Source organism: Eupeodes corollae, chromosome 1 (genome assembly GCF_945859685.1).
Source record: "Eupeodes corollae chromosome 1, idEupCoro1.1, whole genome shotgun sequence".
NCBI classification, from domain to species: Eukaryota; Metazoa; Arthropoda; class Insecta; order Diptera; family Syrphidae; genus Eupeodes; species Eupeodes corollae.
In genome coordinates, this window is record NC_079147.1 from 35,034,551 (window position 1) to 35,051,913 (window position 17,363).

Consider the following 17,363-nt stretch of genomic DNA (forward strand, 5'->3'; position numbering starts at 1 on the left):
TATTTTTGTTCCTTTCCTTTTTAATCATGTAAAAACTTTTATGAACGTATACATATGTGCATAAAAAGGTCCCAACTCAGCGCTCAGAACAGCTTCTATTTCTAACTGATGTATCTTTAAAATAACTTTTAAAGGTCACTTTACTATAGTATTCTAGACATGTTAAGAAAGTAATTTATGGAGAAAAGGATGGCCCCTTTAATCCATAAATACCCCTAAATGACAAAATAAAGTTAGATCACGACCGTCAAATTGGTTGGGTGATATGCTAGCTGCTTATACTTGTTTCCATTAAATTTTTGTTTTTCACCGATATGAAAAGTCGTGTATATTCAAGATTATTTTACTACATTACGAACCGTTCAATACAAATAAAATAAATACCCAGGGCTTCGTTTTGTCTCCGACTCTCTTCCTTATATTGAAAGTATCACTAAATTCCAATCCCGTTAGCATTAATTGGGTAGTAATGCTTTAAAAGCTCAATGTTCAATCTGGCTGTAATTTACAAGGCATCTATTCGCCCAAAACTTGAATATAACTCGTATATTCGGGCAGGTGCCTCAAAAACAAGTTTAAGTCTTTTTGATAGGATCCAAGAAATAGCTTTAAAAACGATAGGCGGTATAACTTAACCACAGCAATGTTTCATGCTTTTCGTTGTTTCCCAGATATGTTTCCAAACAATGTTTTGTCGAATTGGCCAGCTGAATTCCCCTACACATACAATACAGTCGATATTAGCACTTAGGTGAATGCTCATCAGTTTATCTTTGAGTTCAATTTCGGATGTACTGTTAAGTACAATGATTCTTTTTTAACCATTAGTCGAGAATGTGGAATGCTTCACCCAACTCTTTTTTCCCTTTAATCCTTCCCTTTTTACCTAACATTCACATTTTGCTTAAAAGTAAACATGTTAAGGGTGTTAATAACCTCCTGAGTGCCTGTAAATCGAAAAAAACCTTAAAAATTTGAATGTGAAATCTATTACAATTATCTACTTATTCAATGTTTTTCTCATAGGAACAATGTATTTACTTCATAATTGAAGATAGAACAAAATAATTATCGTAATTAACTTAATAATTGAATCGAGATCAATTATTTCAAATTGCCTAGTTGGCCCAACCCATAAAATACTCTAGTTTCTAGTGTAGACTACGTGTAAAGAGACATACAACAGTTTGATATTCTCTGTGTTGAATTACTTTTGTGGTTCCGCCTTTAACTTAACGAATATTTTGACGTAAATAAACTTATCTGTCAAAGTGTCAAATCGACTTTATTGAAAAAAAAAAAATACTTTTAAAAATTATATTTTTCAAAAACTCACAAATTTTGAAAAATATAACTATAGATTCCTTGCTGCCGTTAGTTTAAATCAGTTATCCACTCTACTGTTTGGCTCTAATATTGCAAAATGGTTATCACCACTGATACTCATTTACCTACTGAAGAGGAACTAACAGTCCAGGAACTGAACCTGTCCACGGCAGCCCTCAGAGCTGGGTCTTTTCATTTAGGAAAGCATTGTGAATTTCAGAATAATGTAAGCACAATTGACATACATAATCATAGTCATTCCATTCCTATCGATAGACCATTGAATATATTCTAAATTATGTAATAAACTGCCAATACCTAACCTCAACAAGCGAAAATACACCCCAGTTTTTGTTCACAGGAGTTCATGTTATGTCGACAAGAGTTAGACGATCCTAGGGCTTGTATTAATGAGGGGAAAGCTGTTACGGGGTGCGCTCTTGACTTCTTTCGCAAGGTGAAGAAAACTTGCTATGAAGAATTTATGCAATATGCAACCTGTCTGGATAAAAGCAGTGGAAACATGGCTTTTGGACAGTAAGATTGAGTTATATCTTCATTTATAAGAGTTTTTCTTTAAATGTTGTTTCCAATACTTAGCTGCCGCAAAACCCAGGGTGTCTTAGATAAATGTGTGTTGGATAATTTGGGAATCGAGAGGCCCGATTATGGATACTTTACACGAGCAAGAGTAAGCTATTATCACTTGTAGTTTGTTTGGGAATACAAATAGGAAATAATGTGTTTTTTTTTGTTAGATTCATGCTACTGAACGTCCAGCTCCTCCAAAGAAGGAAAAGACAGTTTATCCCGATGCTACGCCTGGACTCCCAGACGACTTCCCAAGGCCACCAGCAAAGTATGGTTCACGTTTCCACTTCCTCGAATAAGTTTGTTATAATTTTTTTGAGTAAGTAATTTTTTGTCTGAGAAATCCCCGAAGATGGAACATTTTTCTTCAATAAAATTCGCTTAATTGAAAGTTTATTTTTATTTGATTTTGAATACTCATTTTGGACTCAAAGTAAACTTTAAAATTCCAATGAACTATCGATTTTAATACAAAGCTTTATATTTATGTAACACAACTGCGTACATTGTGTTTTTTACTAGAATATTACTTACCGTAAGTGATACGAAAATAAAAAAAAATGGTTTTATTGAAAGGACGACATATTCATATATAATAAGATGAATAAAATACAAAACTACGGCGTATACGTATTTTTTATTTTACGTAGCAAACTTCGAAAAATGTCTCGGAAACAAGATCTTACTTACACGAATTTTGTCGCTTTGTTGAATTCGAGTTCGACACAAGGATTAAAAGAGCCCATTTTTTGAAAATGTATACAAAAAATTTAAATACCTTTTAAAAGTGAGTCGTTTTTAATGTAAAAAATTAGTTTACCTTATAAATGTAAAAAAAACTTGATTCAAACAAGCTCCCGTTTGAGATATAATTATATATACAGTAGGGTGGAGCGAAAATGGCAAAAAAAAAAAAAATCAAAATTTTTTTGTTCCTGTATTGTTAACTGGTGACCCTTTATTAGGACATCAGTTATGCAAAAAATCAGGAAGCTGTGACTTTATCTTCAGGTGGCGCAGATGACTTTAATTTAAAAAAAATTAATACCTAATTTTAAAAAGTTCTTCGCTCTATTCAGAGTTATTTTAAATCAGGAACCTATGATTTTTCTTTCAGTTGCCGCAAATTAATTGAATTCAAAATAAATTTAAGATCTACAATCTTATTCTTCATTCGATTCAGAGTAGTTTTTAATGTTCTTTTTAAAGTAATGTGTCAGAATCGCTTTCTATGAAGTGTAATTGTGCGTATTAAACTATTTTTATATTTAAACCTTTAACTAACTAAGTTAATTCGTTTCACCACTTTTATAAACATTACTTTGACATCCATTCTTTTAGTAATAAATTCGTTTGCTACTGACTTATTAAAATGCCTAAGACTCGTAAAAATACGCGTTGTCCTCTTTTTGGTGATTCACAAAAACTGAATAATAATTTGTTGCCAACTTATTGTGATATAATTAAACATTATTTGTGGATTAGAAACGATTTAATTGCATTGCATAATGGAAAAGACCCTTCAATCAAGGAGGTAAGTGAAATAGTTTCCAATGACGTCGAAAGTATATGGAATAAAGCATCACTTCCTACCATCAGTCATCAACAAGTTGTTGCAAGGTTGATTTCGTATTATAATAAGTATAAAAGTACGAAGAAACTACGCGGTGAAACAAAAAAGCAAGAGTTTTATCAAGATTCTCTGCAAAAGTTGTTTGATATTGCAACATGTAAATGTATTTCAAGAGGATTGTGTAAATGTGAGACAAAAATACCCATTGGAGAAGAACCCTTCTTAAAAGATCAACGAAATGCTCGTAAAATGTATATTGGATCTGTTGATCAGGTGGCAACCAAGTCTTTGCATCGTAAGGATCTTAGGAAACGAAAATATCAAGAATTTTTAAAAACTACGGCCGATACTCCAACCAGTAGCACTTCTACTACTGATGCAGTTGTGGAATATTTGTCTGACAGTACTTCTACTGAAACTGAAGTCAAGGAATTTTGCCCCTTAAAACCCTGCAAACAAAAGAAAGAAACGCTTCAAATGAGAAAAAAACTAAAGAATTTGGCTACAGCTTGCGATAGAGCTGGGGTTTCAGATAGATCGGCTGCTATCATAGTAAACGCTGCTATGTTGGATTTAAACGTCATAAGTAGTGAAAATTCATCGAAAGTGATAGATCGGAGTAAATTACGACGAGAGCGTCAAAAAGTCCGTGTAGGTTTACAATGTGAAGCTGCAGGTTTAAGAAAACCTATATCCTCACTTTATTTTGACGGCCGTAAGGACAAAACATTATTCATCGCTAAGACTGACAACATTTTACATCGAAAGACTGTTACTGAAGAACATATATCACTTATATCGGAGCCAGATTCAGAATACATAGGACACCTTTCAATTGATTCGGGAAAAGCAGTTACTATTGAAAGAAGTATAGTTGACTTTCTAGAAACAAATTTTGAACTTCGTACGTCTTTGGTAGCAATTGGGTGTGATGGCACTGCCGTAAATACAGGACATAAGAACGGAGTCATTGCATTGTTAGAAAAACATTTCGGTCGTCCTTTACAATGGTTTGTGTGCTTATTACATGCAAATGAGCTACCGCTTCGTCATCTGTTTGCAAGTCTCGATGGAACCACCACCGGCCCTAATAGTTTTTCTGGAAGCATTGGGAAAATGCTTGAAAAGTGTCTTAGCTTCAAAGTAGTGAATTTTGAAGCAGTAAATGCAGCACTTCCGGATGTGGATGCTGACTCCTTAAGCACAGATCAAAAATATTTGCATCAAATGTGCTTAGCTATTTCTAGAGGTTCAATTTTGCCCGCTTTAGCTAGCAAGGATCCAGGAAAGCTGGCACATTCCCGATGGCTAACTTGTGCAAACAGGATTCTTCGATTATATGTTGGCACAGAAAATCCTTCAGACAACCTCAAAGAACTTGTCATATTTATTGTGAAAGTCTACGCTCCAACGTGGTTTGACATAAAAACAAAGCCATCATGTAAAAATGGTCCGCTTCACATTTTCAACATGCTAAAAAGATCATTGTACTTGCGGGATGACCTTAAGAACATAGTTATAAGAACTATACAAAGAAATTCATTCTTCGTACACCCAGAAAATTTGTTGCTAGCTATGTTGCAAGATGACCAATCACACATAAGAGAACTAGCTCTCCGAAGATTAATAAAGGCAAGACAACTTAGAAACGGCAATGAAGTTCGTCAGTTTCAACTTCCTAAGCTACAAATAGATGCATCTAATTACTACGAATTAATAGACTGGTCGAAGGAAAAAGTAACCGAACCACCAATGACAATGAAATACAGCGATACAGAAATATCGAACATGATTTCTTCAAAGGACAATTTAATGTTTTTGCAGAAGTTGCCTTGTCACACTCAAGCAGTAGAACGTTGCGTTAAGCTTGTTACAGAAGCCTCATTATCTGTTTGTGGACAGGAGGCACGAGATGGCTACATTAGAGCAAAGATCAAATCCAGGCAAGAACTACCGTTTTTTGAAACAAAATCGCAATATTTCAACCGTACCGGAGGCCCAACAACTTCTGCTGGAAGCAATTAAATTTATTTCAGATTTCAATTATTGTTCTTTTATCTATTTTTAAAGTACATATAATTAATAAAAAAAAAAAAAATATTTTAGTGCATTTTATTTCCACCGTTTTGAAATGCCTTTTTTTGCTTATACTTCAAAGTTCTATTCTAGCGCGCCACCTGAAGATGTTGACGTAGAAAGCTGAAATTTAGAATTTATACATTTAAGACCATGGGTCAAACATTTTGAGTACAGGAAACAAAAAAAATTGAAAAAAAAAATTTCGCTCCACCCTAATATACAGTGTTGAAAAAAATAATACTAGTTTACAGTACATCTGTTGCCAAAGAAATTTTAGTTTTTGCTGACTACACATGATATGATATTTTCAAAAATATAATTAAAAGATTTGTATCAGCTCCATTTTCTGAGATTCAGCTTTGTAGGTATTAAGCAGAAAAAACAAGTATTTATTAAAAAAAAAAAAAACTAATTAGAAAGAATTAATCGTTGAGTTCTGCAAAACTTCCTTTTTAAAGCTTTTCAGTGATGTGTAGACTTTGTAAAGTGACGCATTAATGACCAACAATAGTCAGACATCATGTTCTTATCCCAGAAACCCTGGTAGCGGTTTTTCCATGACCCGTAAGTCTTGGTGCATACGGGAAGTGGAGTTTTATGCTCATATTGCACCCCATATTTTTTAACTGTAGCAGAAGGTCTACTACGAGTTCAATATAATTTCTGGATTTCTTATTTTCGAGAAAATTTTGAATTACAGAGACGAAAGCTGTCCAAGCTTTTATTTCTAACTCAGTCATAGAATTTATAAATTGGGTATCTTTCTTCAGTTGTCTGATTTGGGGGCCATCAAAAATACCGGCTTTAATCTTTTCCATAGTGACCCAAGGATATTTTTGGCAGATGAAAGCAAAACAGTTTCCATCTTTATCTAGTGATTTAACAAGCTGTTTCATGATACCCAGTTTTATATGTAATGGTGGAAGGATAATTTTGTCACGAGCTACTAATGAATTGTAGACAATGTGTTTTCTTCCAGGCTCCATATTTTCTCTCAACGGCCAGACATAAAACAGGGAAATTTAGTGTAACCACTTTGTTGACCGAGAAGAATGTTCACCATTTTTAAATCGACTCAAATTTGGCAATTATGGTCATTGTATTTGATTTTGTTCAAGACTAGCGTAAATGTTAAAATATTCTTCCTTCAACTTGTTATTGTGGACAATAGGTACCCCAGCATATTAGTTTCCATTATGTAAAATAATACATTTTAGGCTTCGTAACGCCAGTCTTTTGGTTCGTATATTTTTAAGCCCACATTTAACAATACGTTTTTGATATCTGAACAAAAGGTAATATCGTTTTCTTCGAAAAAATAACACCGTAATTCTTTATCTCTCTCACGATAAAAAGTTATTTTACTATCTTGATGCTAGCAGTTTTGAAGCTTTTTTAGACAGACTCAAATCTCTTACCAGATCATTTACCTCCTTTTGGGAAAAGCATTTTGACTCATTTGACATTCCTTGAAAATCAGCATCAGTATCATTTTGTGATGAGCTTGGTCTTTCAATGTCTTGTTTTAAGGGTTCAGATCTATTTTTGAGCACTGAAGAGTCAGGTGAACGCTGCCCTCGACGTTGAACACAACTAGTACTTGGGTACTGCCATTTAGCTCGATTTTTAGCGTTCAAACCGTTTATATTCACGCTACAAAAATAACAGTCCTCGAGATGATTTCGTTGTCCTCGCCAAATAGTCAGTGTTTCAAATTGAAGGCACTTCTTTTACCACTTTTCCATAATCTTAAATATTCTACACACGACTTACGAACACAATTGGGAGCCCAGCACTTCTCATTTTTATCCAAGAGAATTATGAATGAGAATGAAAATACTCAAAATAGGTATTTTTAACAACGATTTTGTAACACATATTCCCCGCACATGTAGCAAAAATGATCTGGGTTATTTAAACAACATCTTTTTGAACTACTTATGACGCAAAAACTTGAGATAATAATCTTAACATATTAAAATACGTCTACTATCGATTAATATAATAGACTTCAATGATAAAAATCAAAACCAAAGTCACGCAAGTTGCTAAAAAAAATTTAACGGTTTATTTTAAACAAACAAGTCATAAGTAAGTACTATCAACTACAAAATTCGCGGCAACAGTCAAAAATATAAATTTTGTAGACCAGTGTCGTTATCATTTTCAATACACAATATTTTTTTAGCAATTAAGTCCTTTGTCATTAGTGTTTCTATGTTTTAATCGTACCTAATAATGCTCTCTAATAGTAAATTGTTTCGTGAAAACAACTTATTGCTTTCACTTAACAATCAAAAATATAGAGCACAATGACGATTTCGCCTGGAAAAATAATAGAAACAAGTTACTTTAACTGTCATTCTAACGTAAGGATCAATTTTTTTTTGGAAAATAGGTGCTTTGAGTTTCTTTGTTATATGTTTTTTTTTGATACTAGACAAAAATTTTAAAAGTCGTCTTTTATTTTAATAAATATGGACAGATGACAAAACTAAGCCAAACTGGAAGAACGATGGTTGGAATTGCGAAAACCTTAAACTGATTCAAGAAAAAAGTATTTAAAGCTCTACAATCAAGTCCAAAAAAAGAAACAAGATGAAGAAAAGGATAAACTGCTTCGCATTTTGATACATTATTGGTAAGAAAAAACAATTTCTTTGTTCTATTAAGAACTCAAAAATGAATTAAACGGACCAGAGACAGCAAGACAGAACAAGAAGAAACAAATTTAAAGATGCAAGTCTTTCTAGTAGAAGTCAACATAAAGTGCGGTTTTTGAGTAAGACATTATACAAAGGCTTGCCTCTGCAAACAAAAACTTGCATAATTCTAATGGTGCTATATCGTTTTGTGGTGGAATGAAACGGAGGACAATTTGTCTGGTTCCGATGGATAAATTTATAGTAAGAAGGCTTTAAAACAAGGAATTTATCTCAAAATACACAAAGCAGACAGTGAAACACGTTGGTGGAATAAAATGATTTGGTGGTGCTTTTTAGTGTCTGGTGTAGGTCCAATATTTTGAATCAAAGATAAGACACGCATTGTGGATTAGGTCCACATATTAAATTCAGTCTGCTACAATTAACTGAAGAGAAGGTGCCGCTTAAATGGGAGTTCATGCAGGATAATGGCCCGAAGCATTCCTCCAAGGTGGCTTAAAAATACTTAAAACAAATTGAACACTCATTGAGTATAATTAAGCGAAGGATCGGAGATTGTAGATTCAAAAAGTAATTACTAGTTGTGCTCGAAAATTAAAAATGAATGGTACTCCATACCCGTGGAGACATGTGCCAAATTGATGAATTCGAGGGGTCGAACGATTAAATCAGTTTTTAAAAATAAGGGTACCACTACAAATTACTAAAAGAATTTAAAATACTTTAACCGTTAAGTTACTTTCTCATTACAAAAAGAGTACCATTCTAATTTTGTTCTAGTTTGTTTTTCAGGATGAAACAACTTAATAATCATAATTCTACTTTTGATCATTATAGCATTTAAAACAAATTGTTTGCATTTAAGCAATAAATTATTAAAAATTTATCTGTGTAGTTTTTATTTTTCATCTCTACACAAATTTATTTTTATATGTTAAAAAGAATAAAGACGAATCTTGTTTTTATTATTTTTTTATATATATATATATTTTAATACTTATCCCAAAATGTAAAAGAAAAGTAAATGAAATTATAATTAAATGAAAACATTTTAAATTTATGAGATAGGTTATACACTAAGAAACTCTAATGGACGTTACCAAGAAATTGAATCTTAGAAAACTAATTGCAAGAACATTTAGCAGTTAATAAATATAAACGTTTAATATTTAACAACTCCATTTGTAAAAATTATAAAATTGGTATAAGATAGTTTAACTAATGAACTTGAATGAACCAAGAATTTGAATCTTAGAAAACTCCTTGTAGTAACATTTAATTACATTTATAACAATTATAAAATTGGTGTAATAAGTAGTTTATTTACTTTTCAAATATCAATAACGTAACTACAAATAACGTTGACATAATTTTATTGATAACGGAGTGCTCAAGGATAGAGATGTCAACTAGGCTGCCACCTGTTAGTTCTTTGATAGCGGTATTTATCAGTGATTAGCTCTGTTTTCTTAAAGGAATGTCCCTATGCTATCCTTTCTAAATAAATAAATAAATTGGGTGGCGCAACAGTCCGTTGTGAACCAGAGCCTAGTGATTTACAAATCTCAACCATTCCTGTGTGCGAGTACTGTTGTCAGGAATGGAAGGGACCTACAATTTTAGGCCGAATCCGAAAGGCTAATTTGAGAAAGCACTTTTTCATGACAAGAATTGCTCTTGAAGGATTTGTCAATTTCTCGCAAGAGGCAGTACCCGCGAAAATTAATTTGCTACGGGTACTACTATCCTTTCTATTGCGTATTTGTTGAAATAAGATTATCATTTATTATTATAATAGACCAAGAGCCGGCAGCAAATTTTGGGAGTGGAGTGATAACCAAAATATATATACATATATGTGTAGATATACGCAACATTATGCCAAATTCAACCGTCTGGCAGGTTTTTTTTTCAGCCGGGGGCGGGGGTGGGGGTTCGAAAATGGTCATTTTTCCGATTTTGGGGTCGAAGTGATAACCACTTAAATGCATATATAAACAATAGGGGGTGGTACCCTGATGTCAAAAAAGTGTGTCCAAGACGTTTTACTTTCAGCCTTCCCCTTGCCAGACGGCCGCCAAAATGCGCGAAAATCAACTTTTTGGGTCGAAATGATAACCACATGAATGATACATCAAAAAATCAGAAAAATTCCCCTGATTCTAAAAATGTGGGTCCAAGACCTTCCTCTTGCCATTTTTGCAATCATGAAGTGTTTATGATGTTTTTTTTAGTAATAACTAATAACAAAGTGTTTTTAAAAAGTGTTAAAATGCGTCTGGCAAGGGGAAGGCTGAAAACAAAACGTCTTGGACCCACATTTTTAGAATCAGGGGAATTTTTCTGATTTTTTGATGTATCATTCATGTGGTTATCATTTCGACCAAAAAAGTTGATTTTCGCGCATTTTGGCGGCCGTCTGGCAAGGGGAAGGCTGAAAGTAAAACGTCTTGGACACACTTTTCTGACATCAGTGGACCATCTACTATTGATTATATATTAATTTAAGTGGTTATCACTTCGTCCAAAAAGTTGATTTTCGCGCATTTTGGCGGCCGTCTGGCAAGGGGAAGGCTGAAAGTAAAACGTCTTGGACACACTTTTTTGACATCAGGGCACCACCCCCTATTGTTTATATATGCATTTAAGTGGTTATCACTTCGACCCCAAAATCGGAAAAATGACCATTTTCGAACCCCCACCCCCGCCCCCGGCTGAAAAAAAAACCTGCCAGACGGTTGAATTTGGCATAATGTTGCGTATATCTACACATATATGTATGTATATTTTGGTTATCACTCCACTCCCAAAATTTGCTGCCGGCTCTTAGACTATAACATTGAGCTTTACTTTGAATTTAACAACGTATAATGAATTCCATATCCAACTCAATTAATTATAATTTGTATTCACTGAATTTATATATAGTTTAATACAATATTGTTATTGGCATCACTTTTATTAAACTTCCTTTTTAATAAAATGTCTGGCTCCTTCATCTCTTGCCAAATTTCAAACGAGTAAGTTGTGTTTCTCTTTATTTCTTCCTCCTTTAAATCATAGATATCCGCCTAAACTCTGCAACAGTATTTAATCAATATCAATATGCAAGTATATTCCTATTTTAATGGAAAATATCCTATCTTGTGCCAATTCACAAATCTGAATCTGTAAATAAAATTGAGAATTATTGTAGAATTCACAAGTTACGTGCCATTCCTAAATTGTTTGAATGCGATACACACTGATTTTAGTAAAGCTTTTGGTTCGGTGGATCAGCTCAAAAGTTTTTCAAAGAAGTCATTTGGGTCCGCTCCTTTTAAATATTTGTATAAATGTTGTTTTTAAGATGATGGTTTTAAACTGTTCTTAAAAATAAATTGCCGTCATAATTGCAAGCTGCTGCTGAATGAATTTAATCGTGTCTTTAAATAGTGTTAATTAAACGGTCTAAAATTGAATTAAAAATTGCAATACTATCTCCTTCTATAGTACATACATCTAAATTAGCTTTTTTTAACTTTTTTAATATACTATTCTAGTGCTTTAATTTTAAAGATAAAATCTGTTAGCTTTAAGCTTGTTGATAAATAAATGACTGCATCATATATTAAACAGACATATTGATGCTTATGCGGTTGGAGCTCCGCAGGTCACTTACTTTGCATCAGAACTCGAGATTGTTTTTAGGGAACTTAAACTGAGCTTGGAAGAAAACTATTTCATCTTGGCCGGTGATTTGAACGCAAAATATGAAAATTGGGGATGATCCCAGAGGTAATCATCTTTTTAATTTGATGAATCTTTACGGCGTTGAATATGACGTCGACCTGCTGGCTACTGAAAGTCCATCGTATCCAAGAAGCGGCTCCTTTCTGGACCTTTTACTGTACGACACCAGACTGACAGTTACAGACAAAGTGGGTAATCACCCGCGAAACTGCTTACAGACAGTCGAGTACGACAGTGATCACTGCGGACTGGCTGCTGTAATGCAGATTCCGAACGAACGCGTGGAGTTGGAGGAATACATTCCAACGCATTCTTACAATTACAGTAAGATGCGGTGGCCTCGTTTCACCAATGCCCTAGCGAGAGAACTTTGTTCGAGTGACATAGCCGCACCAAACAACAGAAACCTGACAATTACAGAAATTGAACAACACTTGGAACAGATGGACGAAACAATAAAACGAACGATGGAACGGACAATCCCAAAGTACAAAGAACGGGACCAAATGGACGCTTACAGAAATTGACGCACTACGTAGGCACAAGAGTGGCTTACTGACAAGACTCAAAAACTTGCACAGACGACTTACAGACCCACGCGACATGGAGGTTAGGACACTGAAATCGTCAATAAAAAATGTCAATCTGTTGATTAAGGGGAACTACAGGTTATCAATTAACAAGGTACTGGGACCGCAAGATCCGGTCAGTTAATTCGAGTGACCCTAGTATGTTCCCCAAAATCAACAAGATATTCAGGAAAAAAAAACGATAATGACCTTCCGTGTCTTAAACTCCAAAGAACTGAAGAGAACAGAGACGTACTCAGGACAGCGCAAATAGATCCAGAGGAAGCCATCTTTGACGATGACTTTTACATAATTGAAGATCCGAAGGAAAAAGTGGAGGAGGTGGGAGCTGCTTTCCAGCAAGTGTACAAGGTGAATGTCAGCATTCGCCCCAACCACGACCTGGAAAACAGAGCCCTACTTAATCACTTTTAACTCCGTAATGATATCACACATTGGCGATCTAAAAACCGCGGTTTCATGAGGTTCAATGACGATTCCCTGGCAAATGCCATAATCGTCGAGCATACGGGACCAAGTCCCTTGTTAGTGACGAAGGTTGAGCTTCAGCTCATCTTTAACTCAATAAAAAACAAAAAGTCAGCAGGTGTCGATGGTATATCCAACGTTGTACTAAGACATTTACCGATGGAAGCAATTGATATTTACACCACACTCTTCAATAATGCACTGAATAATGCATATTATCCAGTGCATTGGAAGACCGCTGTGGTTCATCCTCTCCCGAAAAAGGGAAAAGAAAAATCCAACCCGTCAAATCTTCGGTCGATAAGTCTTCTTCCGAGCATCAGCAAAGTTTTCGAAAAGATCATAAATATGGCTCTGACTAAGGGGGCTGCGGACAACAAAATAATTCCGGATAAACAGTTCGGGTTCGAGGCGGGTCATGACACAATTCATGCTGCGTCTAAACTCGTTTTTGATATCCAATGGAATAAATCAAAACAACAATGCACAGGTGCTGTTCTGGTTGATTTGGAAAAGGCCTTTGACACCGTATGGTTAGAGGGTCTTTACCTAAAACTGAGCAGGCTTGGCATAAGCAAGCCATTGTTGTATATACTTTATGATATGCTGAACGGTAGAAAGTTTGTTGTCAAAAGTGGCAATATAACTTCTACCACAACATTCACAATTAAAAATGGTCTTCAACAGGGAGCGGTGAATTCGCCGATTCTCTTCAGCATTCACACCAGCGATCTGATAGGTAGTCTTACAAAGGCAATTGCGTACGACGACGATCTAATTGCGTACAGAACGGAGCGAAAGGTTGAGGTTATTAGAATTCTCTTGCAGCGTGATTTCGACAAGATTCAGCGATATTGCGACGACTGGAAACTGAAAAAACAGAAGTCGGAGACAATTCTGTTCCGGACTCCGTTGGCTAGGGCCACGAGGGATACGTGTAAGAATTGGCGCAAGATGGTCATCGTTGATCTTCACGGGCAGCCATTAGCGAGCAAAAGTGTAGTGAAGTACCTCGGACATATAAATGCTGCTCTGACCAGGGCCAGAGGAGCCTTCGCTCTGACGAAACGGCATGTGCATTACTTTTCCAACGAGGTCCTGTACAACGGGGCTCGAATCAACAGAATTGACAATTTCGTGATAAAACTCGTTCGAGGTCACATTGCAAGAGCTATGTCTTCGACCAACAATTTAATTTTCGGGGCGTTCTATCCGAACGAGGAGTATTTTGAAAGTGCACGTTTGAGCGGCTTTATTCCACCAGAGGCATTCCTCTTTTTAGACAAATGCGGTCTGATACAGGAAAGATTGGCAGTTCCGATAATCTACCACGTCACACGAAGAACCGTGGATAGGCGACTCCCGTACAATCGGGACGTCATGGCACAAGGTGGAGCGGAGCTCCTTCGGTTCAGTAGGGCTGTGTCCGAACGGGATCGAACTGATAGGGTGAAGCAGGAGAACCAGTTTTGGTGGCTTCAATCGGCACTTGATAGTGGGTAGTCGGGATGGGGTTTTAAGCCTTGACCGGCTTACATACTTGTTTTATAGTTTTAGGGTTTAGTTTTAAGTAGAATAGGCATGGTGGCACAAAAAAAATACAAAAATTAAAAAATAAAAAAAAAACAAAAAAAAAATTTAAAAAAAATACAAGGAATATAAAAAAAACAAAAAAAAATAAAAAAAACATATAAAAAAAGACAGTAAAATATAAAAACAAAAAACGTTAGATTTGCTGCTGTGGTTGTTCTAGTTTTAAGTTGTTTATAGGTAGAATAGGTAGTTTAAGTAAGTTTTAAGTTTTATATTAGGGACCTTTTTTAAGTAGTTTTTAAGCAAAAATAAAAAGGATATTGATATTAGTTTTTTTTAAATTTTCTAATTAATACAATAATAAATAAAATTGAATTGAAGTTAAAGTAGATCTTAGGGCCGAAAGGCAAGAGTAGTTAGTGTTATAGTTTAACTTAGAGTGTCCGTATGGGACCATTAAGTTAGTTGTAAGTTATGGATAATTAGGCTAGTTTTATGACAAAAAAAAAGTGCGTTGGACTGTCATGCAAGGGTTCTTGGGTTCAATCCCTGCATGTGCCACCTTAATTTAAAAAAATAATTTTCGCGGGTACTGCCTCTTGCGTGGAATTGACAAATCCTTCAAGAGTAATTCTTGTCATGAAAAAGTGCTTTCTCAAAACTAGCCGTTCGGATTCGGCCTAAAATTGTAGGTCCCTTCCATTCCTGACAACAGTACTCGCACACAGGAATGGTTGAGAGTTGTAAATCACTAGGCCGTGGTTCACAACGGACTGTTGCGCCACCCCATTTGATTTGAAAGAAGGGTCAGAGAACAGCTTGCGTGGGCACCACAGGGGCCATGCGTACTTGCCCAACGGACGCCTTAAACGTTATTTTGGATTTTCTATCAATCGACCTTTTTATTAAATACATAGTTTCCTGCAGCGCTAAAAGGCTGAAGGAATCAACCAGCTGGTTGTCAAAACCTTATGGTCACAGCAACACAACGAAATTGATTCCCTCAGATATTATCTCGGTAGACACTGACTACTCCACTCCTACTTTGAGCCTTAGTAAGGGTTTTAAGGTTATTTTCCCATCCAGAGAATATTGGGAGGATGACATCGTGTCGATAGGTTTCAACACAGCCATCTTTACTGACGGCTCAAAGGTGGAGTGCGGAGTTGGTTCTGGGATCTTTTCTGAGTCCCTAAATATGCTAGCGTTTTTCAGGCTGAACTGCTGGCAATAAGGGAGGCATGTAAGATACGAGTAGGTACTTAAACAAAACCCAAACCAAAACCGATAAATGTGGCTATCTTTACAGACAGTCAGGCAGCTGTCAAAGCCATTAACATGGCCATATCCTCATCTAAATTGTTTAAGCAATGTTGCGATGAGCTTGCGAGCCTGAATATTAACATCGTTGTAGTGGTATCGTGGGAAATGAACGGGCTGACGAGCTAGCCAGGCAAGGATCGGCCCTTCATAGCTCACTTGCGGAAATGGTTAACATTCCTTTTGGTGCTATGAAGGGTAAAATCTTTTCTATCTACCAAACTGAATCAAACCGAAGGTGGATCAATTTACCCAACTGCATCTAGGAAGATATGGCCCACCTATAATAAAACCCGTACAAACGATCTTCTATGCAGGCCAAGGAGACCTAATCTTTTTTCTCAATGCGACAAAATGGCTCTAACATAATCGCTATGAAGCTTCTCTATAAATGTATCCCTTTCAATCAAAGGTCAAACGAGTTTTTGGTATCAAATCGGCGCACTACAGCGCTAATTGGATCTCAGGCTAGGTTGCTTTGAGATCGCCATTTCTACCTACCATACATTACTGTTCGCTTATTTTTATTTTAACTTTCACATCTTTTCACTTTTTTCACTATATTTTAAATTTATAGTGGAGCTGAAGTTCACACAAATTATCTTTCTTAAGCCTAGTACATACTTGTGAACCATCTCGTGAACCCATACAAATTTCAGTTTTTGGTTCACCCGTGAACTTGCTCGTGAAGCTGAGTGGAGAACAAAGTGGAGAGTTTTCGTTCACGGGAAATTCACGTGCAAAATGTACGGGAACTGTTGGTGAAGCTGAAGTCAAATGTTCACAACGTGTACTCACAAGTGTGTACCAGTGAGCAATGTCAAAAGTTCACTTTCTCCACTGGCGAACGTTCACTTCACGAGGAAGTATGTACTAGGCTTTACAAAAAATTAATCAAAATATATGAAAGTGACACCTAAATAGCTGTCACTAACAAACCATAGCAAAAAAGTTATAGTCAATTTGATAATCACCTTACGTATAGCAAAATCATCAATTTGATGGTCAACAATCAACTTACACGATTCCACCCCTGCTCCACTTGCAACACCCGCCTTGATCAAAAACATATTTTGGTACATTGTCTGTTGATACAGCCCATAATTAAAAAAAAAATCAAACGTATTCCCGTATATGAAATCCTCAAAAATCCCAGCTTAACAAATATAAATAATATTACTGAGTTTCTCATAAAAGCAAAAATTGTAACTAGAATTTTTAAGCAAAAAAAACAATAGTCTCTGCAGCTAGGCTTGTTAAATTTTATACTAGCTTGTAATTTTAATCGCTTGTTAATAAATATTAATAATAATAATCTATTGACCTCATGCATTTCACAAACCAGTAACAAATTTAAATTGGGTAGTCTTGGTTATGAAACTCTAAAAAACTTGCCTTGAAAGTGGAGACTTATAATGTGCTATTTCGTCATTCCCTACAATGAACCATTTTTGAGGTATACATTTTTAAACCACCCTTCGAACA

At 35.4% G+C, this 17,363-nt stretch overlaps 1 protein-coding gene across 1 annotated transcript; it reads left to right on the top strand.

The window, feature by feature from the left end:
• The first annotated feature begins 1,257 nt into the window (after nucleotides 1-1,257).
• LOC129938664 (NADH dehydrogenase [ubiquinone] 1 alpha subcomplex subunit 8) lies at nucleotides 1,258-2,313 on the top strand. The gene is made up of 4 exons (XM_056046339.1): nucleotides 1,258-1,552; nucleotides 1,688-1,863; nucleotides 1,927-2,017; nucleotides 2,085-2,313. Exons 1-4 carry the CDS (start codon nucleotides 1,424-1,426, stop codon nucleotides 2,214-2,216), a joined length of 528 nt encoding a protein of 175 aa, XP_055902314.1. The 5' UTR covers nucleotides 1,258-1,423; the 3' UTR covers nucleotides 2,217-2,313.
• Nucleotides 2,314-17,363: the final 15,050 nt, after the last annotated feature.

Bases quoted from the DNA above. Each gene is read 5' to 3' on its own strand.
- LOC129938664 (XM_056046339.1), top strand. From the start codon at position 1,424: ATGGTTATCACCACTGATACTCATTTACCTACTGAAGAGGAACTAACA. The intron at 1,553-1,687 runs GTAAGCACAATT...TTTTGTTCACAG, and splicing joins ATTGTGAATTTCAGAATAAT to GAGTTCATGTTATGTCGACA. The intron at 2,018-2,084 runs GTAAGCTATTAT...TTTTTTTGTTAG, and splicing joins GATACTTTACACGAGCAAGA to ATTCATGCTACTGAACGTCC.